The 13101-nt window shown below is 33.6% G+C and overlaps 1 protein-coding gene across 1 annotated transcript in view; it reads right to left on the bottom strand.

The window, feature by feature from the left end:
* The window catches only part of EYS (eyes shut homolog), a 708088-nt gene that overhangs the window by 333078 nt on the left and 361909 nt on the right, over nt 1-13101 (bottom strand). Inside the window, exons 28-30 of the mRNA XM_039729652.1 lie at nt 8384-8508; nt 4710-4834; nt 1183-1435 (exon numbers count right to left, since the gene is read on the bottom strand). Of these exons, the coding sequence (XP_039585586.1) occupies nt 1183-1435; nt 4710-4834; nt 8384-8508 (503 nt within the window). The remainder of the gene's footprint in view (nt 1-1182; nt 1436-4709; nt 4835-8383; nt 8509-13101) is intronic.

Here is a 13101-nt window from a genome sequence, read left to right as displayed (position 1 = left end):
GAAGATGAGTATATGATTCTTGTGAAGGAAAAGGCAGAACAAGCAGTTCAGTTAATCAATCACTCAATCAGTGAATCCCAAGGGAATTCTGTATACCAAAAATTAGCATTCTCTAAGACTCAATTACCCAAATAAAACACTCAAACAAATAAAAACCAATAAAACTCAAACAAATAAAAACCAATAAAAACCCAAACAAAAACAACATAAAAAAACAAAACCAAAACCAAAACCAAAAAAAGAAAAGAAAACAAAACAAAAAACCAAACCAAAACAAAAAAAAACACCACCAAAACAAGACAGGACTCCACTTATTTTTTATACAAATAATCACTTTGAAGAGGTATATAAGCAAGAAAAGAAAAGAAAAGAAAAAAACAAAAAAAAATCCCCACCAAAACAACAAGACAGGACTCTGCTTATTTTTTATACAAATAATCACTTAGAAGAGGTATATAAGCAAAAAAATTCTGAAACTATCTGTAAAGAGAATACTTGATACATGCTACCTGTGTAATACTATTTTTAAGAAAATGAAGAGGCCACAATGAAGGTACAATTTTCACAATGAAATATTGCACTTCTGTTACTTTTGACTTTTTTGTAAATGTTTTTAAAATAACAGGATAAGCAAATTTTGGTATCCCAAAAACATCACTACAAACAATTAGAATGGAAGAGACTTTGAGAGGTTTGTCCAATATATTTTTAGTCTAGAAACATATAGGTGCACAGAAAAAGAAGCACTCAGAAAACATGTGAATTAGGAAAAAAAGAATCAAAGTCCCCATGGAGTAAGGCAAATTATCTTTCTCTCCTGCTGACTAGCCAAGGAAGAAGGGAAGATTGGCATTAGAATCAGAGATTACTGAACACAATATGAGGCATATGAAATTGTACACTCTGGAAAACTGAAAACCCAGCTAAAAGAAAGTGGAGTTTTCGTCATTGGATGTGAAAGATGGTGAGAAAAATTCTTTTGAGAGATAAGAGTAATTTTGCAGTTACATATAAATGCAATTAAGAAGGAATGTTGGAGTAAATACAATAAAAATAAAAGGGAATACATGACATTTAAAAAATTATTAAAATTAATATGTTTCCAATATTCTTACTATTTTAGAAGTATTTACAGGGAAAGAAGTTTGATATATGCATTGTTCAGAAGCTCTTTCTACTCACCTTGGGATACTTCTCCTGCATGTAAATCAGGAGAGACCTGTTTAGCCCAAAGTTCCATAGACACAGCCAGCATGGATGGAAGGTCATTGTCTGAAATTTCAGCAGGAAAAACTTCAGCCACTTCACTGAGAATTTTCTTGCTTTGGGGCATAGTAGGTAAACAGGTGATATTGTTTATTCCATCAACACAAAGAAACCCAGTGGAGCAGGAGTATATAAGACAATCATTGTAATTAATCTCACAGCTTCGTCCCTGAAAGAGAGTTTTCAAATAAAAGACATTTATGAAGGCAATTTACATTTCATAGTGATGTTAGTTAAAACTACTGCTTTCTTTTGATTCTAAAATATTTTTTGTTTATATTAAACTGTTTACATTTTCAAAAGGAAATATTATGTGAAAAATATTCCTTAAATAATTTAATAGTATAGTTGGATATTTAAATTTTAACTGAGTGACATTTTGACTCTGATTATCAGGAAAAATAATTTCTCTACAAATTTTTAATTGCAAAGTATCAAAGACAATATTACCAGTAATAAAACCTGGTTAAAATAATGATCTTCAGATAGAATGTAGGTATAAAAAAGACTTTTTACAAAGAACTTAGCTGTCTAAAAATCTATGGCTTGGTCTGACTTGCAAGCTAATGTTCTTTCCTTTTGTACACTGCAGCCCATTTTTTGTTGTCTGTTGTTACCAAATCTGCACACAGCTGCCTTTTAATACCTTGCATTCACAGATAGTGCTTAGAAAAGAAAAAAATATAGTGGCAGTCTCAAATTGGACCAAGCATTCATTTCCTATTTTTTTATCAAGAGTAACAATTCATGGGAAGTGTGAAATATCCTCCCTAGTAATAAACTAAAAATGATTATATTCAGTGGTCTGTAAAAAGGCAAGGAATAATTATGTGAATTAAATGCATTCTTGAAGTGTGAAATAAATATATTCTGAAGTCAGGCCTGAGTTCATTTTATTTTCACTTCTGTTGCAATGAACTAATAGGCTGCATGAAGAGAGACAGCTAACAGCTATCCTAGAAGGATACTACATATTTGGATAACTATTTAAAATACGAACATTTCATCCCTGAAGACATACATCTCTAACAACATATCATCATGGCGTAATTTCTGACTGAATCTTCTCCTGCAACTGGAGCATATGTAAAAAAATCCAAACCTTCTCTAGAGCTCAAGAAGCATGTGTTCACTACACACTTTCCTGTAGACAAATGCTTAGATAGTCTTTCATGTCTACCTGGCTAACTATTCACACAGAACTTGGGACAACTTACATTTTATGAGATCTCTGTCAACTCTATTATATTAATTTATGATATTAAGAAACAATAGGAAGGACAAGAGAGAGAGGGGGGAAAAATGTAGACATGAAAACTTAAATTACTTTTTTTACAAGTAGTTTAAATTATTTGGGGTTTAAAACAGAAGAGTTTAAATTGGTGGGGTTTGAGTAATTTTGATACATTCACGTTGTTTCAATCAACTTCTTAATTTCTTTAGGCAAGCAGACAAGCTATCTGGTAAATTCATGGCGTCTTATAAAATCACTCACTGTGTCAGTATTCCAAAGCACAAAGGAAAAACAGGGCAATTAATACGTCAGTTTCCATGCATTTCCTTCTTGCTCTTTTCTAATTCCGCACATAGAACAAATTATCAGTTTGAGCAAGCTCATAATCATTCTTAATCCTATAAAACTTATGTTTCATTTTGACTTTCCTGTGACAGATTAGTACATTTTTATGACTGCTACATTTAATGGCAAAGAGCATTTGATTACGATTTTATGACTCATAGAAACAAAGCAGATGTGGATAACCTCCAGTGTGCATGAAGGGTACATTAAGTAGCCATAGATAAATTTTATAGCACTGAAAGTGCCTGTTAATGCTTTAACAGTTTCCATGCAGGGGGATAGAATCCATGCAGATTGTATTTAAAAGTAGGTATATGTCTGTAGATGGTTCCACTTAAAAAGTAAACATTTATTTCATATACCACTGACTATGCTTTTCTTCTGAAAATTTATGAGAGATTTCACAATCTATGCTTTATGATCCATACTTTGGATAGCAGTACAGACATAGACTACAGAAGATTTACATACACACTGTAGCTGGAGTCTTTTGAATACTTATTTCTCTATGAGTTTTGCTGTTTCCACTCCACACCTACTCATGCTTAGGAACCAGAACCCATTGGTACCTAACAAATATACCTCTTGAGGTGTTTAGACCATAACTTCTTATCCTTGACACCGAAGATAGGTATGTTAAAAATGTTTCTATGGTGGTTCCCCCACCGTGTTTTCTTACTTTTATATTTCTTCCCAAAGCACAGTGGAATTGGAGGGACTGAAGATGGAAAAATGAATAATGGAATAAAAAGCAAAGATGATGCATCTTAAATTTCAGGTGCTTCAAAGGCTTGTTATTTTCTGCAAGGGCTTGCTTTTTCTGCAACATAATGTACAATTAATACTCAAGCTATGAACTAGTAGAAAAACTGCCCCCATGGGTCAAATATCTATCTAGCTTCATCATCAGTGAGCTATTAATGAATACTTTGGGAAGAAAGCAGGAAGAAAACAAGCAGAGTTAGCATCTGGTAACTCACCAGATATACCATTCCAACTTTTGGCAGTAAGTAAATCAAAGACTCCCTGGGCCAGGGTAACATTCAGGAGAGTAGTTTGAATAACAATTAATGTATTCTCCTTCTAAACCATTTCTGGGTTTATTTGTTCTTCTGGTCTCTATAGTGTCACACAACACTGACTTGTACCAATAAATTTTGTACTAATTGAAAAAAAAATTCTCTAAACAGATTTTAATCTTTCTCTCTGGTGGTTTTATTTGGTATTCGGAAGTTTTTTTGGGTTTTTTTGGTGAGACATAAATGGTAAAAAAGTTGTGAACCTGATCTTCTCCAGTACAATTGGTCATGTAAGAAGAATTCATAAGCATGAATATTTCAGGAAAAAATGAGATTATTGTAACATAAAGATCAAACTGTTTCTCATATGAAAAGACTGTGGCCTTCAAGTGATGTATCCTTCATCACTACTTGACATTGTTTTGAAAGCCAATCTGCTTTAGAACCCAAAAAGGGAGCAGTTCTCTGTGGGAAGTATCAATGTTACCCATACTACTGTCTAAAATCCACCTTTCAAAAATGGTATTAATTTTTATTGGATAGTTTTTCTTTCCCAGGATAGTTTGTCAGTAAATTTAGTCATATTGTTTGCACTTTTAAGATCCATTTTTACCTACCAAGCCCTTATGGTAAAATAAAGACTTTACAAAATTGTAGACAAAGGGTCACTGGAACAGGGAGAAATTCCTGGTGAATTCCTGTAACAAAGCATGTGTCACTTCTGTGATTCCATTTAGTTCAAGAAGTATAATAACAATTCTGAGCAAGCTTAAAAATAAAAAGTATTTTCTGTGCAATTTTGAACAGCCAGGTAAAAGGAAAGATAAAGAGTTTCAGCATCTCACCACAAATCCTGGCTTGCAAAAACAGGAATAACCAAAGCTGGGCTCCTTCTGAACACAGATACCATGTATGCAGGGGTTGGACATGCACTCATCAACATCCAACTCACAATGGAGGCCTTCCCATCCTGTCAGAAAAAAGCAAAGAAAATCCCAAAGCAAGACTTATTAAAATCTACATCCATTTACTGAGGGTCAGTGGAACAAAGGTATGGGTAACTATCATCCATTCTCACATATATGGAGATATATTATGGGGTGAATTATGGATTTTTTGGGCTTTGGTTTCTCAGAGTTGAAAAAAATAACGGAAAAAAGTTTAAAAGAGAAACTCTGAGATTACTGTACCAGATCAATGAAGAGGACATTTTCTGAGCAAATACTTTGTGTTTGAACACTATGAGACTCTGTCTTCTCACAGTTCATTAGTCAGATTACTGGAAATTTTATTAATGTACATTTCTAACTAAAATCTCCTTTACAAGTAAGTACACCATACATTAGAGGCTAAATTCTCATCTTGAAGCTGTGTTTTAGATCATGTAATTTAAACCTGTCTTGAATTTGCTCCCTGTAGGCTAAGCTGAAATGGAATCAGTCCATTTGCTTGGTAAACACAAACCCAGAACTCTGCAAAATATGGCTAGTTAATGAAGAGCACCAGACTTTCTGCCATGATATTCCCACCACCCATTACAGATTTGTTTTTTCTCCATTTTACTATTTCTAAACAAACTAACAAAGCAAACCCAATGGCTCCACAAGTCCCCTAGCAGTTCTTGGCTGCTAAAAATCTCGTTGCCACTGCTCAGACTTTGCCTCAGACTATGCATCAAATGGATTCACCTGCCACGTTTCAGTCTTGCTTTAGCTGCCCTGGTAGAAGAGCAGCCTGCCCAGTTAAAGACTTAACCATGAGCCTACTATTAATTCCAACAGCTGCTGTTGTTGCTTTTGAGCTGTCTGAGGTGCTGTTAGAACACAGTTTACATCTCCATGCTGCTTCTGCACCTGAACAGCCTGAAGCTGCAGGCACAGAACCTGAACATGCATCTATTATTCTAAGGGTATGGGGCCTGCTACTGGGACAATAGCTGACAAAATTCATGATCCATTACAAAATGCATTTGTCAGAGCTAAATCCATTCCCTTTCCTGGTATCACATGCTGTCACCACATGCTTCACTTTGTTCTCTGGAGGTTTTTGGAAAGCTGCAATCATCTGCCTAGTTCCTATTTTAGTCTTGGTACCATCCCTTTTCCATTTCATTAAATTACAACAGGGAATCTGTTGAGAGGTATATCAGACTACCTGCCCAGTTGTTTCCCATTGTTGCCTTTATAGCCCAAAAAATCCTCAATCCCAGCTCCATATTTCTATAGGTGAAGCTAAGAAGAGAAATATAAAATCTATTATATGTGAACAGTCAGAGACTGCAAAAAATGCCAATTTTTTCCCCCTAGGTATTTCTACTTTCTCTCTCTGGATGATATTTTTTCTTCTAATCCCTTGCTTCAGATGTGCAACTTTGAAAAAAGTTTCTCCTCTCAAAGGTTCCCCTGACTCTCCAAATTCATCCCTTTTCAGAGCTGTAAAATTCTCATATCTTCAGCTGTTTTAGAGACTCAAAGAACATTGGAAAATACCATATTAATTTAAAAAAACCCTTCAAGATATGTAAAAATGATGTATATACTTAATGCATGTGTTTTTTCTTCTGTGTTTTTACGTAATGGAATAGTGACTTACAGATCTTTCACCCCTACTAACACATGGTATTAAAAGGAATATAAAAGAAAGTCAGCCATGCTTGGATTGGGAGTATTTAAAACGTGTTAGCTGTAGGAGTGAGTTCCAAAGCCCCAGAAGACTTTCTCCTACTTATACCAAAAGTTTCTATGTTGTACAGAGACAGCAGTCACAGTTCTTGGCTAGTGAGCAATTTTTAAATACCTATATTAAAATATCTTTGATGTCTTATTTTAATAAGCTTTAAAAATAAGGAAAAAATGGACTTGGCAATGTATTCTGTGTGAAACATTTTAATGACTGAAAAATACATCTTTATGTTTTTAAGTCATTAATATTGGTGGAGGGGGATATGGCCATATGCAGTACCAGGTGGATATGTAGTACTGAAGTTAGGTCATGACTCAAATTTTTTAAGGTCAGAAAGATCTTTATTATAATGAATTCTGTATGAAAAAGTCCAAAAAAATTTCACTCATTGGTTCATACATCAGAACTATAGTGTTTTTTCTGAATTATCAAGTATCTCTCTGACATTAAAAAAAGTTGCTAAAATATTAGGCTGTAATCAACATAGTCCTACACATAATTAGCCTTTAGTAAGCCAAAGATACTTAAATTTAAGTCTTACAAGTTAGAAAATCATTCTTTATTATCAATTAAACAAACTAATAAATTGACTATCAAAATGACTGCCAAATTGACTATCATTATACACATGCATTTGCTTCAGTATCTTCCATAATTTTTTGAAGATCTTTTTTATATAGTTTTGTAAGCTGCATTAAGACAAACTCAGAATGAAAAAAAATGAAAAAGATATTCATATTCAGTTTGCTATGTGCTTTCTTATAAATGCAGAGCAAGAATGAGTGGAAAGACTCTAGAGAAGTGTATGGTCACAACTTCAGGAGAGTTTGCTAACATGTTTTTGCTTGTAAATTGAAACCAACAATGTGAACATATTTTGACACAAAGTAACTAGATCGGATATATGGAAATATTATGGGTTAACAGACTATTTATCATCCAGATACCTAAATTATCTCTAAAATTGCCAGTAAGAAACTTTGTGTCAGTAATATCACAGAAATCATTCAGCAGAAGAAGTGAGTAAAATATTAAATAGATTTAAACTGAAAAATTAAAGTTTCAGGAGGCAGGTACTCATATATTTCTTAATTTAAGAGTAATTTATGGAGCAGAATGCTACTTATGTATATGGATTAGAAATCTTACTTATGTTGAGAAAATTATTTTTGTTAGTAGACATGACGGGAGATTTTAAGCAGTCCTGAACAGATTAAATTTGTGATTGCATGACAATGCAGGCTGATTTTGACCTTTGCTTTTGAATAAATACTAAATGTCTTATGTTTTCATTAGCCACTAGACCTGTTTTAGTTAGTCTCTGTCAGAGTTAGGAAACACTTTTTAAGCAAGTGCCTTTTTTCATTCTATTTTTAATGTTTAAAAAAATTTATTTTAACCCCTGCCAGCGGAATAAGCATAGGTATGCCTTACAACACCAACACTAAGGATAATAATCAAAATGTTAATTAAAGTCTTCAGAATTTCTTCTCAGTCAATCTCATTCTATGGGTAGTAAAGTTATTTTGCTGTTAAACATTGACTTTTTGATGGCTTGGTCAGTAAATTACATTAGCAAAGATCATAAACAATAAACCTGGCTCTAGATAATACTTCAGACTCCCTCAGTGAGCTGGCTTTACTTTGAAGCCTTTCTCATATGCTTACTGGAGTAGTTAATTTTTTTTAGATTTCAGCTTGCCAAAGAGATAGCATTTTGTACCTTATAGTTAATATATAACAAAAGAGGTTGATGTGGTTTACTAATTTTCTCACTAGTAACACTGATAATTCAAAACTATCATTGTTTAAGATTGCTCTGTCATATGGCAGTTACCTTGTTGACATTTACAAGTGTATCCATTGATATGATCAGTACAGGTTGAGCCATGTAGACAAGGTGATGAATTACACTCATTAACTTCTATTTCACAAAATTGTCCAGAAAATCCAGCAAGACACCTGAAGAAAACAACATTTCAAAGTGTCAAACTCTGCATAAACATCATATAAAATAGACCTTGTGTGGAAACAATGTGTCTAAAATGTGTGCATTAACAGGACATCATATATTACTTTCTGTTTCAAGGTATTTTACTGGAACACTTCCAAGCTTCATGTTTTGATATACGCTGATTTATGATGGTAAAACCCATCCAAACATTTCACATCTGGACTAAAATCAAACATAACAGTCTCAATTAGAGTGTACCGGTTCTATCAAGGTGAATACAAACCTTTCTTTATGTACTCTTGGGAGATTGTCTACTAAAATAATTTAGCTAAGTAACTGCAGCCTGTGTTTGAAAAACTGCTTGCTGACAAACATGTACTATCAAATATAAACTACAGCATAAAAGCTAATCTTCAGGGCCCAAGCTTTAATTATTATTGTAGTTATAAAATATTAGTTTTCTTAAAAAAACCTCTTCTGTATTTTTGTGGTTGTTAATTCTATGTGACAATTGTATCAAAGTAGTTCCATATGATTTCAACATGTAGCTTACAAGACTTACAAGACCTTTAATGAAGTTCAAAAATCCTGCTAATCTCATTATTAAAACATGTTTTTGTGTTTATATACACACAGATTTATGGATATATGCAAATGTGTTCTAAAAAACAGAGTCCCAAAATGATATTAATAAAATTTACAGATGTGTTGGATACATGGATATATTTCACATGAGACAATGTTTTCAAAGAGTCCTTTTAGTAGCTGGGTGGGGCACACCTTCTATGTTGTCTTGAGTCTACTGAAAAGGATAAAGGTTTATGCCTCACTTAAGAGGGAGATGAGTACATTACCCAAGTACCTTTGTAATACATAATCCAAAGTACATAATTATTGGATATATGTACTACTATTATGTAGTACATAATCCAAGTAGCCATGTCACCTACTCCTCAAGGTGCTACACTGAGTGAACTCAACAGGTATAATTAGAATGAGGTACCTGCAGTGCCTACCTTAGCTTTCCACATTATGAAGCAAAAGAGGACGATGGACAATGAAACACATGTATGTGACACCTCCTGAGCCGTTATTCAACTGTGTATCAGGAATTATACTTTGGTCTACTTTTTCTGTGACTATTAGACTATGGTTTTTTCACTTCTTATGGAATACACTCTGGGTAATGGCAATTTGCAATCTACCAAGAAAATAACAACAGAACAGATTTGTCAAAGTCTACATCAACTACAGATGACAGCTATGGCACACTGCTTGGAAAACAAACGAGCTGAAGTGTGCACTACTACTTTTCAAATATCTAGTCATAATATATGAGAGAAAAAGGATGGAAAATACACCTTAATGAGTGCGCCATAAGCCCATCTGCTTTTTGGTTGAAAAACATTGAAAAAAATTCACTGAGAAGATACAGTTTCATCCTTTGATCCTATTTGTAAATGTCAAAGCCCAGAAGTTAGAACACAACTTCACATACCCAGCATTAATCACCCTAGCTATCCCACCCAATCCTATGCTCGATGGGATAAGGAATGCAGAGGATGATTCTGCTCACTGAAATCTTCGTTTTCTTCATATACCTTTGTCTTCACACTGTCTACAGAGCATATTAAAGAAAAAAAATTAAAATACCAAAAAAAAAACCAGATTGAAGGGAGCAAATTTTTCCAGACATGAAAAGGACAGAAAGAATATTCTATTAGGGGAAAAAGACAACTAGACACAGGCAATACTATGCCAGTTTAAATTCAATTTAACTTCATGCTTTGGTGCAATTGTACGTATTTTATCTTAACAATAAAAAAGAATTTGCAAAATAAATTGGGAAAAATGTACAATTGTGTAAAACATCTGAAGATAACAACTACCTATGTGTATCTAACATATGTGAGGTTGATATTTTATTCTGTAAAAGTCAAATATTGAAAAAAGATCTTGTTAAGAACTCTCTTGTTGGCTGCCTCAGTTGGGCACATTTTGATATGTGGTGTATATACTTGCTGAGGAGTAGACACCAGTAAAGACTAGAACAGTTAACTGAGCTCCTGTGGCCATAACTATTTGGAGCAAAAATGATTAGTGGAGCAGGTTCCTATAACTCCCATGGAGAATCAATAGTATGGAATCAGCTACATATTGCAGGTTACAGCCTGGATGAACTCTGTGTAATTTCCTACTCAGAAAAGCTTGAGACTTCAGAGACTCAAGGCTCTACAAAGCCTTGAAACTTCAGAGGTATAAACTATATAACCATGGGCCTAACTCTATAGACACTGAGGTAGAAAAATATATATATTTATATATGTGTGTGTGTGTATACATATAAATGTTTGGGAAAAATAACCTATTTTGTATTGCAAGATTTCCAAATATTTATTAAATTTATCATACCATGTAAAGTGATTGTGGCACCACCAGAAATGAAAAAGTTTTACAAATAGGACTTTGCTTTCAAATTGAAATTTAGATGGAAGGCTAAAACCCATGAAAGCACCTAGATATCCAGTATATCAAGTCTTACATATATCAATATGTACAAGGTGCCCTTTTTCCAATGTCAGACATTCATTCAACTTATAAAATACTTTAGAATATTGGAAGCATTTAACAAAATGTTGTGGTTTTTGTTTTTTTTTTTTGTAAAAACTGAAAAAATTGAATATCACAGTATTCAATTTGTTTCTGTTGAAAAAGCATGATGCAATATAAAAAGAGTTTCATTGCTGCAAACACAGCCAAGTTCTTAACTAAATTATTCTGAGCAACTATGAAGCAACTATGAAGCAACAGCTTAGAATCAGCAGCTTTCACAAATTTCCTAAAATTGCAAAAAACTTTACACTTTATTAAAAGTTTTAATATAGTTAACTTTTCTTAGGATTTGACAAGCACTTCAATAATCTTCAGCTTTTGTGCACTCCCACCTTCCCTTCCTTCATATCTATTCCTTTTAAAAAAAATAAAAAAGTATTTTTGTTCTGCCTCTCCACATTCTTACTTCCCTTCTGTCATTCCTTCTAGAACATTAGAAGGGACAGAAACAGTAGAATCTCAAAACAACTGATATTAGAAAGTTTAAGTAGGTATGGAATATGTTTCTTGTTGCTATAAATAGAAGTAAAAATAACTGAAACACTCTGCAACATATTTCTATGTGTTGTTTGGGATATGAACATTCTGTAAATGAAAAACAGAGACTATTAGATAGCTTTCATATGAAGGTATGATCATTGCAAATCTTGTATGTCGATTACCATCTAATAGAAAACAATGTATGTCTTTATAAGTAAATGCATTTCTAGGTTTATCAGCAAATAACTCCTAGGGCTTATCTAACAAAGTAAGTTAGTGCACTGGGAAGTCTGAGCTTTTAAACTTACAGAAGGATCAACATAAGATCAGTAGTTTTGTACTGAAAGGCAGCAAAAAGTAGCGGTCATTTGCTATAAGAATAATGCATTCACAATTTATTTATGACCAGTTTTAGGGATGTTGACAAAGATCTTTCTTTTTTCTGTCATTCCCCACAGATTTTTTTATCTCATAGAAGATGCTGACATACTGTGGTGCAAATATAATCCCTTTTGTGTTGTGCCTTTACATCAATCATTATCAGGAGTAATTATCTTAATTTGAGCATATGCCGAAGCAATAGCTGAACAGAGACTGAAAGAGGGAATTAAATGAAGGATTTTGATCTATGAAAATTCTTGCTATGGTCACAGTAATTTTTTTTTCTTTGTTAGTAAACTTTCAGCCTCAGAGAAAATCTACAAGAATCCAAACGTCAGCCGCATTTTTCTCTACAACACTGATTTATCTTCTCTTGTAACCCACTGCTCTTTGAGTCTGTTTTGTATCTCATCATTTGAGTCCATTTTTTTTCTGTACCCTTTTCCTTCTCTCTCCCTCTCTTTCTTCATCTGCCTTGTGACCTTTTACAGCTTATGAATAATTTGTGTATCAGTGAGATATGAGGTTCAGAAAAAACATGGTTTCTACAGCACAGAAGTTTATTAGGTTTATCTGGAGCAATGATTAACAGCAATTGTACTTAGAGGAGAATGTTTATGCGGTAACCTTTACCTGCTTATGTGACTCAGTCAACCTGGTAAAATCAATGAATTTTGTGGATGAGTCCACACTATGGTATTTTTTGGGGACATCAGTTTTTCTTCATGAGAGTTAACCTTGATGACTTTGTTAATTTTTTGCTAATACCTCCAGGTTAGATAATTAGGATATTGGGCAGAATAATAGATGAATGTGAAAAGCATATCTCCTGAGCAAATGCCCTAGCTAAAATTGTCTTGTAAATGTGCAATCTCTTTTGACATTTGTCATGATTTTTTTCCAAATCTGCATTTTCTGTCCAAAATAAGTCTAGTTAACTGCTCTACTGTAACAGGCCAGATCTGTCACTGCAAATTTACACTGGAATTGCTATACATTATTAACAAGCTATGAAAAGTCACTGGCTAAATGTCATGGACGCTGAGATATAGCAGCACCTTGAGATTCATATAGCAAACAGTTTAGTTTTAATCATCTTGGATCACAAGGTGCCTTGACATTTGCAA

The sequence above is a fragment of the Passer montanus genome, unplaced genomic scaffold, assembly GCF_014805655.1.
Source record: "Passer montanus isolate IOZ18808 unplaced genomic scaffold, ASM1480565v1 scaffold11, whole genome shotgun sequence".
NCBI classification, from domain to species: Eukaryota; Metazoa; Chordata; class Aves; order Passeriformes; family Passeridae; genus Passer; species Passer montanus.
The sequence above is the reverse complement of the archived record's forward strand: the minus strand, read 5'-3'. Positions and strand labels throughout refer to the sequence as shown.